This window comes from Mastigoproctus giganteus, chromosome 5 (genome assembly GCF_048544385.1).
Source record: "Mastigoproctus giganteus isolate SK-2022 chromosome 5, ASM4854438v1, whole genome shotgun sequence".
Classification (NCBI taxonomy): domain Eukaryota; kingdom Metazoa; phylum Arthropoda; class Arachnida; order Uropygi; family Thelyphonidae; genus Mastigoproctus; species Mastigoproctus giganteus.
The window spans coordinates 77,137,888-77,157,270 of NC_143579.1; the positions used below are offsets into that span (position 1 = coordinate 77,137,888).

The 19,383-nt window shown below is 33.2% G+C and overlaps 1 protein-coding gene across 1 annotated transcript in view; it reads left to right on the plus strand.

Moving 5' to 3' along the window:
- LOC150085507 (uncharacterized) overlaps positions 1–4,651 on the plus strand; it is a 166,610-nt gene extending 161,959 nt beyond the window's left edge. The window contains exon 10 of the mRNA XM_090374585.1: positions 4,387–4,651. Within this exon, the coding sequence (XP_090230711.1) occupies positions 4,387–4,651 (265 nt within the window). The remainder of the gene's footprint in view (positions 1–4,386) is intronic.
- Positions 4,652–19,383: the final 14,732 nt, after the last annotated feature.

The window sequence follows — 19,383 nt, forward strand, 5'->3', positions numbered from 1 at the left end:
AATCGGACTCCAAATCAGTAAAATCTTTAAATCTTTCTTCAAATTCTTGTCATAATAATGCTATTTTTCTCGCATATTCTTGAGATTTTTCATTTGAAATAATAGGGCAGAATTTAAGATGTAGGAAATGTACGAAATTTTTTGATTCCAGTTGTGTTTCCCATAATTGAAATTTAACTTTAAAAGCTTTAATACAAGCATACATGTCAGTGATAAGTTTATTCTTTCCTTGCAGCTCTTTATTGAGAATATTTAAATGGCCAGTTAAGTCAACAAGAAATGCTAAATCTGTTATCCATGTATCATTATGTAGCTCGTCGATGGTTTTATTTTTTTGTTTCATGAAAATTTTGATTTAATTTATTAATTCAAAAACCCGTTTTAATACAGCTCCTCGACTTAACCACCTCACCTTGTTATAATAAATCATTTCTCCATTCTCACTTTCAATTTCTTCAAGCAATGCAACAAATTCTCGATGATTCAGAGTTCTTCCACGGATAAAGTTTACTTGTTTCCATAACATTATCCATCTGCAAACGTTTGGCACAAAGTGCTTCTTGATAAATAATGCAATATATAGTGCAAAAATTATTCTGAAATTTTTCTTCTTTCACTATATTTCTTCATTTTACCACTACTCCATTTTTTTTTTTTTTTTTTTTTTTTTTTTTTTTACCAACCATACCAGCTGCACCATCACTTGCAATCCTTTGATAGGAATTATTTCCAATAATTCCTCAATTACTTAAAATTCTTTAGTAACACCTTGTACGAAAACGGCAAGTTGTGCTATATCTGTGATGTCAGTACTCTCATCAACTGCTATTGAGAATGCTGCAAAATCTATACTCTTTTCTTTTAACTGACATCGTAAATCACTAGCGATTTCGTTAATATGGTCCGTAAAGTGTTGGCTGACAAACTAATATTTTTAAATAATTGTTATTTGTCAGGACAAAGAAGTTCAGCAGACTTAATCAAACAATGTTGGCTGACAAACTAATATTTTTAAATAATTGTTGTTTGTCAGGACAAAGAAGTTCAGCAGACTTAATCAAACAATCTTTAAGGAATTCGCCATCAATAAATGGTTTTGATCGTTTTGCAGTGATGTGTGCGAGAGCAAAACTTGCGTGAATTGTTGCTTCACTGGATTTATTTGCTTTAGTAAAAAAATTTTGTTGTCATTGTAAGCCAGATTTCAGAAACTGTAGCTTTTCTTTCCTCAATTTGCCTTCCAACATTTCAAATTTTTTTTATGATTTGTTTTGTAATGGCGACGTAAATTGTATTCTTTTGGAACTGATATTCCCTTATTACAAATAAAACATACAATTTTATTGCGCACAACACCACAAAAGTACATAATTTCCCATTTATCTTGAAAAACATGTCCTTCTTCTTCCACTTTTCTTTTACCCTTTGTTAAAGACATGGCTTGCAGTTTAATCTCTTAATTAAAATCACTATTATAATTTTATTTACAACTTTAATTTAACAAGATGAATTTTCGTATGAAAACAACACTCAAAAGTTATGCACAATTCTAAACGATAGGTATTGATATAATGTAGAATCTACATTATATCAATACCTATCGTTTATCGTTAGATCTACATTGTAGATCTAACAACAAGCACAAATAAACAGATTTTATAAGCCGTAGGTTAGTTTGTCTCCATCTATATAGCAATATGAACTGCACAGCTGTGCATCCAGCTAACCAACTAGTGACTGACTCAAGGAAAATATATATCAGAAGTACCAACTCAATAGAAAAAATTGGAAACACCAGAATACTGAAGCACCACCAACTGTCGGCTGGCGAACTAAATTTACTGATTGTACCGACGTGGGAAGTTCTCCCACCTTACCTCAGTCATGTGGCCTGGCATACAAGCATACAGTGACACAAGACAAAGCCCCAACCTATTCATTCTATCTCTTTTTCCTTCAATAGCAGTCACAGCAGATTTTGTCAGACAAGTAGAACATGAGAAAGACTGCGGCCAAGTTTGTGTCACGGTTACTAAGTGAAAAACAAAAGCAGCATCATATGGAAGTTAACAGAGATCTTCAAGAATGGGCCAGAAGTGATCAAAACTTCTTTTCTGCGGTCGTTACTGGTGGTGAGAGTTGGGTATATGGGTATGACCCAGAAACCAAGCAACGATCATCCCAATGGAAGATCCCATCTTCGCCCCGACCGAAGAAAGCCCGACAAGTGAGGAGCAATGTGAAGTCCATGCTGATCTGTTTTTTGGACATTGATGGGATTATCCATAAGGAATTTGTTCCTCCTGGCCAGAATGTCAACACAAAGTTCTACTGTGACATCCTGAGGCAGTTAAGGGAAGCTGTCAGGAGAAAACGTCCAGAGAAGTGGCACACAAAGAACTGGGTCCTTCATCATGACAATGCACCATCCCACACATCTCTTGCCGTAGCACAGTTTTTGGCATCCAACAACATGACAATCGTTCCCACCCCCTTTATTCGCCCAGACTTAACCCCCTGTGACTTCTTTCTCTTCCCAAGAATGAAAATTAAGCTGAAGAGTCAAAGATTTGACAGCGTAGAGGATATCCAAACTGAATTGCAGGTTGTGCTGAACACTAAGATGAAGAAGGACTTTCAGGACAAATTCAAATCATGGGAGAAGCATTGGGATCAGTGTTTATGCTCTCAAGGGGACCACTTCGAAGGTGATAGTGGCAAATAAGACCCAGGGTGAGTCTAATTTATTTTATACATACATTTCGGGAACTTTTTGGTAGCACCTTGTATGTATGACAATCTGAACAAATCAACTGACAGAAAAATCCTACGTAAGTTGCATATTTGAAAACATTACTAGTAAACAGCTCGTGACTGTATTTTAGCATAAAGTGTGTATTTTTTCTTGTAATGATGGGCATAATTAAATTATTAATAATCAACTATGAAATCAAAAACAAAATTTTTAAAGAAATGACAGAGGTATTCGAACTGATGTTATCAAAATGAAAGCTGAAGTCCTATGTCTTTTGACACTCTACTCTGCCCCTCTCTCTCATGGTATATGATATTGCCGAGCTTCAGTTTTGATAGCATCAGTTCAAATGTCTTCACTGTTATTATTTTTTTTTTGAATTTTGTTGTTTTTGATTTGTATAATCAATTATGGAAATTCCATAGTTGATTATTTTGATTTTGTCACTGAAATTTAATTACCTGATCTCCAGCTTTTTGAAAGCCAGAAGTTTGCATTTGAGTTCATTATTCATTCCTGTATTAATCATTCATGATTGTATCCCCCCCCCTTTATAAGCCAATACATTTTATGCAGTATAAGATTGAAAAATTATTTGTTGTACTGAATTTTTATCAAAACTAATTTTGTTCAAACAAGATTCACAAAGAATTAATAACTAGGAAAGTTCACTTGTGCTCAGAAAATATTTTCATTATTGCAAGGTAGTAATGGGATTCTACTGTTTTAAAAATATTTTAAATACACATGAGGGCCGTTTAAAAAGTAAGGTAAAATATTGAGAAACTGTACCTTCCCCGATAATGAAATTTCACATGGATAAAGTAACATATGTAATGTTACTTTTTTCTTGGATGATAGATGTGCATTAGGTGACTAAACCAAAATGGCTGTCTTATTTAAACACGAAGAATAGACAAATGAAAAGGTGTGCACAGTTATTTAATTTTTTATCCCAAAGTGATTAAGCTCAGTATGGCACAACAAACAGTCATGTCCAAATAACAAAAGTGTTTTTTGGTGAATTCAATTTAAAAAAAAAAAAATAATAATAATAAAAAATAAAAAAAAAAACACCCTGCCAGCTTCACACACAACAGTGTGGTTTCTGCATTATAAATGGGAGATGTTTGTCCATTCACCATAGAGTCCTGACCTTACTCTTCCTGACTTTCATCCTTTTGGCTCTTTGAAGAAGCATCTGACCTTCGTTAATGTGTTATTTCATCATTTTGTGATTAGATGTCTTTTCACAAAAACATTTGTAACTTTAGTTTTCAGACAGTCCTTGTACTGATCTGTGTTACTTGATTCTTATGTAATATACAATAGTAATCAAACTGGGGATTTATTCTGTATAACTCTGCCACATACTATCTAATCATTATTTAAATTTTTATCTTAATTGACATTATCTTCCATTTTATGCTTGCTTTGCTGGTCACCTGCATTATTGCTAATGCATTATAGCCTATTCAGGAAATCTGTTGGTATTAAAGGATTTTAATCATGAGGAATATGCATAAGAAATATTAAGAAGGCCATCATGATTACTTGATTCTAAAATATTTTGCTAATTTCATTTACTCAAATGTTTGATTTATCTCTTTAAACAAATTAATTACTTTTAGTTCCAGTGGCCTACCTGAAGTTTCCAGCAGTGAAGCTCCATCTTGGACTAGCCGGCAGTGTTGGAATAATGATCTGAATTCCTCTCTCAGTTCCAGTGGTGGTAGTAGTGGATCATTACCTCAGTTGAATCAAGAAAATGGTAAAATGGCTCGTTTCTGTCATCAGTGTAACAGCAAATTTCCAATTGTATCTGCCAGATATTGCTGTCACTGCGGAGCTAAAAGAAAAGCACTTGGACTTGGTATAGCCAGTCAGAGTGGATAAAAATTTTAAATCTCAGTGTAGTTAATGTAAACATATTGAAAGAATTTTTATTTTTATATTCTCTCTCTCTCTCTCTCTCTCTCTCTCTCTCTCTCTCTCTCTCTCTCTCTCTCTCTCTCTCTCTCTCTCTCTCATCAAATGCAACCCTCAGACAGATCTCATTAAAATGTCCTTTCCTTTGTGTAATGGTAAAATGGCTCATTTCTGTTATTTAGTGTAGGTAGTATCTACCAGGTAAAGGCTTGGAAAACTTGCTTGTTGAACTATGTATGTATTCTTAGAGAAAAACTACAGTTGGCAGAAATTTTTTGAGGATGAAGTAAAAATCTTAATTTTCGTTGTAATGAGAGTGCTTATTTTATAAGAAATTGCTTTTTTTGTGATTTAATTTATCAATATGTACTAAATATTTTGTGTTATAGATAAGTGTTTAAAAACTCGGTGAGCTTACACTCATTGGAACACACAAATTCAATTTTATCATGGTAACACTTTTTTATATTTTTTATACATGAAATATAACAAAATGTTGCCATAGGCACTGACTGGGTTTTTTTTTTTTTGTAATAAAATATCTTAATTTTTCTCTAATTTTTTGTGTTTGTTAGTGTTCTTTTAAAATTCAGTTTAATCATCTGTATTGCCATATTTAATTTTAATTCAGCACTACATCGTAGATCAGTTATCTATACCTACAACTTTACAGATATTCTGTTTGCATTAGTGTCAGTTCGTGACATAACCATTTCAAATGGTTTTTATATTTTGAAATTTCTTCAGAGTGGACTTTCCCAAAGTTTGACGTCTCAAGTTGATTTTATCATGTAACATGACTCTAATGAGGTTTCTCCTTGATGCTCTTTGTTTATTGCATATGAGTTGTTTTTTTTTTTTTTTTGCGATGTCTATCAAAAATGGCAAATGGCACAAAAGCTGATTAGGATGAGAATGTTCTGAGATGGGCATCTTCTCTAGAGTCTATAAATTAACTCTAATTACTTATTTGTTAATAATACCTTGATATTGACAGTGCTTAAGTAATCATGATTGAATGAGGTGTACTTATTCAGTTGAAATGAGGTTTTTATCATAGTGGAGCTGTAATTAAACTTTTGAGAACAGAACTTTTCTTGGTGATTAATGCAATGAAAGGCAAACATTGCAAATTGTCAAACTTTAATTTTTACAGCTATTTCTAGAGTTATTTCTATGGTTTGGTTTTTATGGTGCATGGGCAACTAAGGCCATGATGCATCATTATTTCTATCTTATCTTCTGTATCACCTCTTTTCCATTAATAGCATTTCAAATACATTATTTGGATGACAATATCCAAATGTTTATCTCTGGTTTGAATGATAGCTAATAGTCTATCATCCAGTAATATGAAATCATAAATTTAAAGAAAGATTATTAATATACAAATTTAATTATAATTTAATTAAATATACAAATGAGAGCAAGCAATTTGAACTTCTCAAACAAAAGACATCTTGAGAGAGAGAGAGAGAGAGAGAGAGAGAGAGTTTAAAAATAAATATGGCAGATTTTTCTAAATGTACTTATTAATTAAAATGTAGATGCAACTATTTCACATATTTACAAATTTTGGACAATAAATATATCAAAAACTTTTAGAACATCGATATAATATATTAGAAAAGAATACATAGGTCTGTCACATATGTTTTTAATGCATATTTCTGTTATTTTACTTTTTATCCGTTAAAATGACAAGTACATCAATACTACCTCTGTTATCAAATCATTATTTATATTAAAAAACCAGTTATTTAAGATTATTGGAATGAATATGGAATAAAAGTTATTTGAATATTGGATTTGCACAAGGTTAGTGATCAAATGCCATAATTGAGTGACTCCAGTATGTTAGTGTATTAATTGCATAACTTCTTTAAATTGATTTAAATAATACAGCATATAAGCAAGCAATATAATATATATTGTAAAAAGCATTATTTGGCCACAGATGAATATAACATGCCTGAAATGATGTATAAAGGATATGTTATATCATATGTATGTATGTATGTCATTTTTGTATCTTTTACAGGTGCATTCTTATGCAGTGCATACAGAAATATTCTTATACAAAGGTTGGGTTTTTTATGGTACATTGGTAGCTGAGACCTTGTTGTGCCAAGTGAAGATGATGGGATATATAAACATATATGTGTAATTTTATCTGTACAGGATTTAGAAGTTGCTTTCTTTTGTTATAAAGTTGGAAACTTTTCACCCAAACTTACCTGTTACCATGTCTCCAGTGTAATATATGCAGTATTCATTATTACTATTATGTACATATGTAAACAGTCTGTGCTCAGAATACATGCACCGAAGTCAAAATGGAGATGTTTGTATATAAGAATTCTGTATAGTAATTATTAATTGTATGTGTTTATTTTATTGTATATATGCAATTATATTTTGAAATAAGATTTTTATGTATGTATAAAATTATAATGTAAAGTACTGTTTTAGTCTTTATATCATATTCTTTTCTTGATCTAGCTGTGCAGATGATCATGTAAAGAATAACTATGGATGTTGATATTCTACCTTTACAAAATGTTTGCTATAGTTTCAATATATATATATATATATATATATAATACCACTTGATATGAGGCACTTTAATACTTCAACACTAATTTTCAATTCTTAATTTTGAAATAGCACTATATTTCTTCTCTTTACAAGGTATTTGATCACATGTAGTTGCAACAGTTAGTTACCATTAACAGAATGAGATAACAAGAAAAGGCAGATGTCTTTTATTTGGCTACATTTATTTGGCAAAAAAGATAAAGCCCATTCAGAATCATGTTCTATGCAGAAAACAAAACTAACAAATCAAACCTAAACAGACATCACGGTATCTCATTTATGAACCTGAGCAATAATCTAGCATGGAGTATGATTCATTGTACTCCATGCTAGAATGTGATGAATCACTTACCATAAGCCAGCCAACTTGGAGTTTGCTTACCTTTTGTATCCTCTTCCTAGGCTCTACTGACACTTCAGGTCATATAAATTGATTTACAATACAGCTCAATTTTTTGTAGTGAAAGCGATTGCTAGTGATCTCTTTCATTGTGCTGCAAAATTAACTGAGAACAATCAGATTAAAACACACATGCACACAGCACATTTAAATTTATTCAGAATAGTGTGCCAGAATATCATATATGCAGAGTTACTAAAGACCTTCATTGCATTGATCAAATTTATACAATTTAACAAAAATTTTATGTTATGCAAACCTTTCTTTCAATCAGTACATTTCCGTTTGAGCTAGCAAAATTCTGTATAGGATCTTAGCTTTCAATGCTGCAAATAAGATCTAACAGTTTCATAGATAAAGTGAGTCATACATTTAATTCGTTTTAGTACCCCCCCCCCAGAATGGGTGTTTCTGTATATGTCTTTTTTTTTTTTTTTTTTTTTTTTAATATTAATTTGTATCTTCTGCAATTGTTTTGAAACACTTGAGATGGCAATCTGTGGCCTTTCTGCTTTTCCTAGTAACCCTTTATATTGAGTGTGACTCAATATACTGTAAAGGTATTAATAAGCCTAAAATGTAACGCAAACATGGTGTAATCAAATTATGATTTACAAAATTAAACACTATTATATGATGTTAAAGGAATTGTTACAATGAGTAATGCCAGAGAGATGCTAACTGCCACCTTAATTCAAAAGAGTTTGAGAATTTCAACAGTTCCAATACCTCTTTGACCTCCCTTCTTAAGTGGATATCACTAGTCACTCATTGGGTTAGGTTCAGTGGGCATTTCCTTGCTAGTTGAAATAAAATAAATACACTCACCTAGGCAATCACTGAGACTGTAACCTCTATGCTTGCTTGAATGAATGTAGGGCCCTGCTTATCTATTCTTTAATTAATTAATTTTTATTTTATTTTATTTTTTTTCTCTTGAATAAAGGGGCTGTTGGCACCCCTTCAATGTTGCTTGCTGCAGTTTGCAACAATTCCTTTAATGTGATTAATAATATTTAATTTTGAAAATCATCATTATTAAGAAGCTTGGAGGACTAGCTTGTCCTTTCATATGTTTTTGTAATCAGCAGGATTTAAACTTAGTTAATGCAATGGTTTTAATGCTCATGTCAGAACAAACTAATTTTGAAAGTCTAACTTTGTAAGCCACATGAAAACTTACACAAAACAAATTCTTCACAACTGTTTTGTCTGAGTATTGTTATTAGAGATCCTGTTATTAGATGACACTTGGCTCCCGAAAATAGGCACATCCGTAGCCAGGTGGGAAGGAGCAGCAGTGCGTAGCACATGCTTCTTGATTAGACCAGGGTTCGAGCTCGTCACCACCAAATACAGAGGATGCGGAAAGATCAGGGAATGACCACCGCATATCCCCGGAGCAATATGGCCTTAGTTGCTAATGCTCCTAAAAACCAAATAACAAGCTCCCGAAACAGGCTATCTCATCTTTTAAATGGCCACTTAGCCATTTGGTGATTTCATTTATTTGAAAGTAGTGCAGTATCAAATTATACATGAAGGGACATGATATTCCTCCAGACTTCTTATAATTTCTGTGAGTCATAGCATTATATGTATTATAACTTTGAAGCTTTAATAAGCCATGGTTTCACCTTCTCATCTCTGCAGTTCTATTAGAATTCCACCTCTAATTTTGTTGCTTAATAACCATTGAAACAATTGAGTTTTTTGTGTACCAACATTTAGCTGCATCATGTAAGTTCCTGTGCTATGCATTAGTTATGCCCTTCTGCATCTCTCAGCTTCAAGTAACGGTAGTTTACCATTTTAGTTTTTAGTTTCAGTGCATATTAATGAGGGCACAAGACTAAAGAAATTAAAAGCAGACTACAAAGAATCTTATTTTATGAAATTATGGTGCACGTAAGTAGAAGAAACATAACATAAACTTTTCTTTTCAAAATAAATATAACCAAACCAACATACAAATTTGAACTCTTGCAGTGATGTCTGAAGCTGTAGTACATTCATCAGTCTTGAAGACATTTGTAAGTTATGTAAATTAACTAGTGCCAATCTTTGTGAAAGTTCTGAATTTCATGAATAATGTTTTATTAAATGAGAAGTTCACTATTCTATAGCCTGAAACTATATAATGGCATAACTCTAACAAATAATATATAATATATGCAGAAATTCTGAAATGCACGAAGTAAGAGGCACCTACTAAGGTCAGCAGTTAGTAAAAAAAAAAAGTCTGAATTTTTTGCAATATGATACAAAATGGATTATACACATTTTGATCCTTTTGTATTTCATATATAAGAAAACATGGAATACTTTATGAAAAAATTGCAGTTATTGAGAGAAGTGTTATCATCCACTATGAATATAGATTTGATGTTTTTAAATACTAATCAGCAAAGTCTTAAATATTATCAGAACTAAAGACCAAAGGAATACATTCAAGATACTAGGTTACATTTGAGATTTCATTAAAATTAGACTGCTTTGTTTCATGATTTAATTTACATTTTTACAGCATGATTTAATTTACATTTTTGTAAATTAAATCATGCTGTAAAATTTACAGTGTTGTTAACCCTCCATGATGACTTCATGGCTAGTTTCAAGAAAGAAGCATTTAAGGTCAAGTAGACCAATAAATGGATATAAATTTTGTGACAGGTCACTGTCTTAATGACTTCTTATATTCTGTTTAAATGAATGGTCAACTTACAATTAGGTAAGCTAAATATCACTAGAAATAAGGATAATAAATTACTGCATATTTATTAAAATATCAAAAAAATGTAAATCCAAAGAAGAAGAAGAATCTAAATTCTGATTATTTGGGATGAATATTTATCTATTTTGCTATCTGAAATAGAGAATGGATTGATAAAAAAATTGATTATTTTCTTTTAGTTTCAAAGATTTTTTGAAATGGGAACTAAACTGTATTAGTGATAAAGTAATAGAATAGAATAAGTAATAGAATAAAGTAATAACAGAAAGTTATCACAGTTGTATTGACCATTTTTCTTGTCTCAGAGAAATTTATAATTTTTCTGAGACATGAACCATATCTTGATTTAGGTTGAGCCATATCAAAATTTTCATCTATTTTATTTGAAAAGTACTTGAATAAAAAATAGCAAGGAGATTGTCATGTGGAGAAGAACAGTTACCAAGTTACCACCTAAGAGAATTAAAATTCTTGTCTTGTACAACAGAACAGTTACTAGTAATTGTGGTAATTGTTCTGTTGCATGTGATCAAGGACCTAGATAAAGATCAGAAATGGCTTGCTGTTCTAAATATTGTTGAAAATTATATCATACTGTTAAAATTGTATCTTATTTTCATTGTTTTTAGTATTAATATTAAGCATCCTAACAGTAAAAACTACAGTATGCAACATAAGTCTGAGGGCTGCTCAACGTGTTTAGTTGCACAGTTTTTCCACAGCAAAATATTACTTAACCTGAAAATTTGTTGTGAAATGTTAGACTTTATAAAGATAACTCAGTTCTGTAGAACTGCTGACTAGATTTCTATGGTAGAGGAGGAAGGGTGGGGGGAAGGAAAGCTAAAGGTATAGCAAGTCATTAAGAATTACAGCCCCACTAGAGTAGTAATCTTAATACTGCCATTTCTGGTTATAATATAACCAAAATTGAAGGAATTTTAAGAAAGAACATAATAATAAAAAGAGAACCAGCCTTTTTAGATTTATTGAACCAATTAAACCATATGGACGTGCATGAAAGACAGGGATTTATATATTTGGGTGGTCATGTGCTGTGGAGATCATGTATAGGGGTGGTTGTTTGTGAACTTAATTTTATCCAGGTATTTTAAATTGGAAAAGTCAACAGGTGGTCCAGCATTAAATGTGTTTGAATCGTCTGATTTATATTTAACTGTGGTAGCTAATGCTTCCATACTATATAGTTTATAGTCATCATTTAATTTGACTAAACTTTGGGCACTGTCTATCTGCAGTGTGTGCCAAAGTTGCATGCATGTGATGAAAATTCTATTAATCTTCCCATGCAGATAGTGTACTTGTAGAAATATGCATGTGTATTTGAGATGCCACATCAGCCATATTGGACAGAAATAAGCCTATATATTTGGCCTGGCAGCCTTGTTGGAAGTGAATGAAGTATACTATATTGTATAAGTCACAAATTTTTTAGGTTTGTGTACAGGAATTATGGAACATGTAATCAATGGTGGAGTATGAGGAAAAGACTAGCTTTATGGTAATGCCTTTACTTATTAGTACCATTAAAGTTCATAAACCTGGTTACCTCTTACATTCAGTAGCCTCATACAAGTCCTCATCCTTTTCTAGTTTATCCTCATTATAGTGAATGTTATCTGATCTATTAAAGTTAGTCTCATCCACCTTCTGAGTAAACAATACAAAATATATCTTCCAAAAGCTAAAATGCTTAATTTAGACCACAGTGATATATTTGCCTTTGTTGATATTGTTTCCTCTAAAGCAACATAGATATCAGCGTCATCATGCAAAGATTATTAGAACTACTATGAACAGATTCAAAATTAGGATAGTACACAAAATTAACCCCAGAAGATATTCCCTGTATATCAGCCATGATTTCTGATGTCTATTTGATTGCCATCAAAAACAGCACATTAGTCACCATACTTTGGGTCTGGTGACTAATGTTTAATGGTCTTACATTAAACTCTTTGCCAGATTTTCCAGTGATATCCTTATAAGCCACAGACTTGTCATCAATAACCTCCTTGTTAAATTCAACTCATTTCATCCATGATTTGAAATAACTCTCAAACTTGAGACCAATAACAGCATTAACTTCCTCATTTAACCCTTAAAAAGAAGCGGTGCACAACACTTGGTATTTAGAAAACCAATGCACTTCAGCCAATATTTATGTTTATTACCCTGTACTAAGGCAGTCTCCCTACCCCCATAATAAGATGTTGTTGCATGTGTTTTAAACCTTCTGATCTCTCTCTCTCTCTACAAGAATAATTCTTTGGAGAATTACAAGAATATAGTTTCCTTTCCATGCCATGATTTCATCAACTACCAATAAGGCTGCTCAGCCAAATATGTAGAATCCATTTCTGTCTGATGTGGTTGCTGTAGCATTACAAACAAGCAAGCATGCTTCTGCTAATACAGTATCCCAATGGGAACTAGATTAACGGAATTGTTATCACATGCACAACCTTGGCCACATGCTGTGGACAGACAATGCTCAAATTCTATTCAAACTAAACAACAAATATAAACTATACCATGAAAGCATTTGCCATAATTAAATACAAATCAGATGATTAAAACATGCTTAATGCCAGACCACCTGTTGACATTTTCCAATGTCTCGTGTCTGGATAAAATTAAGTTTGCAAACAACCACCCCTGTATGTGTTCTCCACAGCACATGACTACCCCGGACATATAAATCCTTGCCCTTCATATGCACCCATACATTAATTAACAATGATTTAAAAAAGACCAGTCCTCTTTTTACCATTATATTCTCAGTTTTTTTTTAAAAATCCCTTCAATTTTGGTTATATAAAATGACCAGAAATGGCAGTATTAAGATAATACACCCCACTGAAGTGCCAATATATATTGGCAGAACAGATACTCTAAATGAAAACATTTCACCTGTATAAAGTAAGTTTAGAACTGTTATTATTGTTATAATATAAACTTTATACAGATGAAGCACTTTCGTTTCAAGTATTTTTATCAGGATAGCCTCTGCAACTTGCTGTTCGAACACATCAGCACAGTATTAAATTCATATTCCACTTGAATTTTATTTATGAATCTGTATTGGATTGAAAGGCATTAAAAAGAGAAGTTGTCTTTAAAATACGTGTGTGCACGCACACACGCAAAAACAGTGATTGCAGAACAGTTGTCCATATTTACATCATATAAATATGAACATTTCATATTTATGTCAAGTTACATATTTTGAAGTTGCAGATACTCATTTTTGCTGCTGTGGAGAGAGATGTGCTGGATGAAGACAACGTTCACATATTTTTGGAGTGCTCTGAGGGCTATACAAAAACTTTTCAAACTGTACCTTGGACACCACTGCTTTAGACTATATTAGATTCAGACATACCCAGTTTCAAACTAATAAAATTAAATTTCAGTACTTGATATACCTCTTTTATAATAATAAGCTACCAGAGATCAGTGCCTTTATGAAAGGTTCTATTTTCATGGAAGCATTGATCTCTCATATTATGAGGCTTTGCTGATTTGATCTGCTCATGCTCTACTACAAAATAAATAGTGCTTTCCAAATGGGAAGTACAGTGCTGTTTATTTTTAATTCTGTTCTGTTACCCAGGTGCCGTTTCAAGGGCTATTGCCTTCTTGTTACTTAGTTGGCTAGGCGGACCGGGCTAGCCAGGTGGGTGAAGTGCCTGCCTGGCAACCCAAAGGTCGTGGGGTCGAATCCTGTCTCGGGCTTGGATCAGAGTAAAATGCAAAAACTTTGGGAGGTGCATCATGGTCACAAAGGCTGATGCACCAATAACTAACAAAAAAAAAAAAAAAAACTTAGTTGGCTTACCTGATTATCTGATCTGCTTAGCAGTGGTGGTACACTAGTGAAGAATTTTAGTAGTTGTTTCATAATTAGGGGTCAGTGCCTTTTATATATAAAAAAGACTATTTTGATAGACTGTTTTGACATATTAAAAAAAAAAAAAAAAAAAAAAAGTCTTTTTTTTTCCCTAGTATGCTTTTGTTTAACTTGCTGTAAAAGAAGTACGTACTACCAATCAGGAACTGATAACAACACAACTTTCACCTACATCATTTACTTAACTGGTGAGAAACAGTAACTTTGTCACTATTCCCTGTATAATACTGAATATGAAGGACAGCCATGATTTGCCTTTTGTTCTCAATAGAAAACAGTTTCCTGTATGGTTGGCTTTTGCTGTGGCAATCAACAAATGTTAGGGGCAACATTCAACCAGATAGGTTAGAATAAGCCAATCTTTGGCATGGCTCTGTCTTGATGTAAAACTGTGGCTAGCATCAAAATTCAAATTACAGGTGCTGAACATCTTGTTCAGACCAGTATAATTTACAATATTGTGTACAAAGAAGTTTTCAATAATGTATCTGTAAGGTAAGAAATAGGCTAATATATATTTTTGCTTTCTTAATTTCTTTTAAGTATTATTCAATTGTCCTCTCTTAGTACAATATTTTCTGTAAAAATCATTCATCAGGATTCAGACTAGTCACTTCATTGATTGTTTTGTGAAGCCAGTGGTTGGTGACTGGGGATAGAGGACTCTAGTCATGTAATATATTAATTTAAAATGTCTCATATAAAAAAAGTTATGAAATTACCATTTAGTTTTTAATGGTTATCCACAAGTATCCAGTATAATAATTTAATCGTGATCAGTTTTTTTTTTAAATATTCCCTATGGCCAGGAATCTGTTATGTTTCCCCACTTCATCTCATTGTAACTGTGATGGATCATGGCTTTTGATAAACCCAGTCCCTGATTGTTATTAGTTATCGAGATTCTTACACTGAAGTATCAACCAAGCAAAACATTATGGCTGAATGATAATCATTATTTTGAAAAAAAACAAAAAAAAAAAACAATAATTATATTATCTGTCCATTTAAAATGGAATTGCAAAAAAAATTTGATTTTAATGACTGTGTTAATTATTTTGACATTTCAGATTTTAGCTAATCATACTAGATTTAAGGAAGTGTTTTCTTATAATTGTTTATAATTTCAGTGTTTCTCTCTAATTCATTTCCTTGTGTTTATAAAAATAACATTAATTTAATTTTGTACTCCTTGCCTGGCATTTCAAAGTTGAATGCAAAATGCAAGCTTACTAATTTCATAGAATGGGGAATATTTTCCTTTTCTGATTGGGATGTGGTATGTTTGTTGCCAGTATATCAAAAAGTAATATTAAGATTTTGAATTTTTAAAATGCATTGAATTATTTCAATGCATTTTTTAAAAAATGTGATAACTGGATATTGTGTAGTTTTTGTATATTTTATTACTGTTTTTTCCCCCTCTCAATGAGAAAATGTATTCCTGATATATTTTTTTATTGATAATCTGTTCCCACTACTTTACCTATTTTACTTCTTAAAGCATTTAGAGGATATTGCAAGTTGAACAGTATGGCATTGTGAGAAAAGTTCTTTAAAATTGAAACTCTGACATTACTTTTAATGTTTATTAACAGTGGTTATAACACCTTGCAAGTTGGTGAAATATAAATGTTTATTTATATATAGTGTTTGAGTGAAAATGTCAGCTTGATTGGCTGTAGCTATATAACTGTTTAGTATGGCATATATGTTATAGCCAATAAATATATTTCACATCTTTAGAATATTATTATTATTTTAATATTGAGTACTTCCTGAGAATTCTTTGATAACCTGATTTTTAGAGCAATTACACAGTTACAACAGTGTTACATCCCCTTGAGGAGTATGACACTTGCAACACAAAATGCTTAAAGGAGGCATACACCAGCACCACATCCCTTAGATGTTAACACTGTTGGAAATTGCTGGAACTTAGTGAGGATGTCAGTAGCACTATCTTCTCACTGTTTCCCATATGTACTCTGGAAATCAAATTTAGAGGACAAACAGATCTCCATATGGTTTCTGTCCTCTTTCCATTACATCATTCACTGGCTGCATCCTCTGAGGTCTAGCATTGTTATCCATTAGAATGAACCTCTGACCTATAGCTTCAGTATATGTAATAACTCTTGGCCTGGGAATCACATATTTATACCTAAGTCTGTGAATCTTCCATTGTAATTTGGATCATGTTAAAGCCTTTTTAATTGTTGATGCTAATGTCTCTCTCTCTCTCTCTCTTAAAACATTGCTGTGTCATACTCTTGTCATACTAAAGCTTATCACAAATTAGACTGAATTTGAATTTTTCTGAAAGCAAACAGGCCAAAAAAGCTAATGGAATGCTTACGTTCTTAAGTTCTGTAAACAGAGGAATGTAAGACACTGACCTTGTACAAAAAAAAATCCATATTAACAATGACCACATGGTGCAAGGAAGCATACGGCTTATGCTGCACTAGCCAAAGAAAAAAAAAAGACAAATAAAATAATAATAAGAAGAAAGTTAAAAAAAATAAATAATTCATAAAAGAAAATAGACAATTTATGTGTTTCCCTCCTCTTGTAGATAACTATCCAGCTGACTTTTTAATTTCCCTAAACTGTGAGGTTCTATCACCTATGTAGGTAACTTATTCCAGTAATTTATAACTCGCTGGCATCTCCCCCCTCCCGTAACTTAACTTTATGGCCCCTAGTTCAAAAATCATTTACAACCGTGAAAATTTCATCCTCATTCATTTTACTTATGCCTCTCAGAGCCTTAAACACCTCAGTCAAGTTTCCTCTAAGGTGCCTAGTTTCCAAGCTCTGCAACCCACATACTCAAAGTCTTTCTTCATATGGACGGTCTTTTGCTAATCTCACCAGGCGAATACCCGTCTTTGGACCCCTTTCAAGAAGCACAATGTCTTTCTTTTGGTGCAGTCTCCATACTTGAACACAGTATTCCAAGTGTGGTCTAACAATAGTGTTATATAATGGGATTATGACGTCCTTATCTCTACTAGCAAGTGCTCGATAAATCATCGAAAGGACACCATTCGCCTTGCTTGAAACCTGTCTACAGTCAGACATGATGCTCGGAGAACATTGTGTCTGACTGTATTATAAAACCCATGTCCCTTTCCTTCACTACTGGCTTTAGTTCAACTCCACTAAGTGTATAAGTTATTTTGGGGTTACTCTTCCCCAGGTGTAATACTTTACACTTTTGCTGGATTAAAGCATAGCTTCCATTTTTCTGACCATCCCTGAAGTCTATCGAGGTCACTCTGAAGAAGCTCTGCTTGGTGCTGATCATTAACTACTCTACATCATTTGGAAATTTAGACATCAAGCCTCTATTCCTTCATTACTGTCATTTATGAAAATCAAAAACAACAGTGGTCCTGATACTGGTCCTTCGGGAACTCCACTTTTTTTTTATGAAAACCCCAAACACGAGAGGTATTAGAACCTATAGTACTTAGTGCTGTGCATGGGTTGGAGGTTGAGATGATGAAAGAAGATATTTGTTGACATTAGACTTGAACTTCTGTAGACTAATTTTCAGGAAATACGTATGAAGGAAGGTTGTCCCAGAAAACGGCAGTTGAATGAATAAATGAGGAAGATGAAAAGTTGGTTCTATGAGTTTGAATCAATATTCCATGGTAGGTCAGATTAGCGATTTGTACAGAGTGAACAGCTGTTTGAAAGAAAAGGAAGCAATATTTGTAATGTGCTTGTGCCAAGAGAGCAATTAGAAGACAGGGTAATTCCCAAAAGAGATATATCATCTTGCTTAGAAATCGGAGTTTCACCAAAGATAAGTGTAGGAGCAGAAGAATCCTTTTTGTGAGATATAAGACAGGACAGGTTTTAGAAGGATTGAAATCAACTAAGTTGCCTTTCCCCACTGGAGAATTACTTGGAGATTGGCATTTAAGGAATTGGTAGTGGATATTCGAGAAGTTGAAGCTGATTGAGCAGGACAAGATTTCTCAAAATGGAAAGTAGAATGCAATGTGCTATCATCGGCAAAACTATGGATAGGATTTCCAGTCAATGGAAGAAGGTCATTAATATACAAGAGGAAAAGAGTGGGGGACACCGGCGTTAGTGGAGAAGTTAGAAGACAGAACCATCTACCGTCACCCTCAGTGAGCGATCAGAGAGAAATCTGGATAACTAACTACAAAAAACAGTTGGCAAACTGTTGTTTAGAAGACCTTTATGCTAAACACAATCGAAAGCCTTTGAGTTGTCTAGAGCAACTACTTGTGTTTCACCGAACTTTTCCATTGAATTAGTCCATAAATGGGTAACATAAGGCAGAATATCATCAGTGGATCGACACTGATGGAATCCATACTGGCGATCGTTGATCAAATGGAAGGTTTCTAGGTAGTTTGAGTTGGCAGTTAATTTCTTTCTTTTTTTTTTTTTTTTTTTTTGGCTGATGCTGAATAAGCTTGCTTTCTTGCATCATATGCCTCTACTAATGCTAATGCTAAAAGAGTAGAAGTAATTGCAATGGGACGATAATTGGTTGGGAGGGACTTGTTACCCTTTTTAGGAACTGGCTGGATATGAGGAAATTTCTAAGCAGAAGGAAAAGACCTTTGCAATAAGAAAGTGCAAAAAGGTGGCAAAGAACAGGAGTAAATTCAGGAGCACAGGTTTTGAGAACAAGTGGAGAAATACCATCGGGACCTGGAGCTTTCTTAGCATCAAGATTCGTCAAAATCCTTCTGACATCCTTTTGACGGACCCAACACGCTCCATTCAGTGCCTCCTGTGGCATTGAATGGAGCGTGTTGGGAATGGTGGGAGGTGTTTTACCAAGGTCATTAATACATGAGTTGGAAGAAAAATTGGATGCTAGCAGGTCAGCTTTATTCTTGGCTGAAGTGACAACAGAACCATCTGGTTTGGACAGGGGTGGGGGCAGAGATGGGCAAAAGTTGCGGCCAATAGCTTTGGCAAGAGACCAGAATGCTTGGCTACCATTAGGGCAAGAAACAAGTTTTCTACTCTTA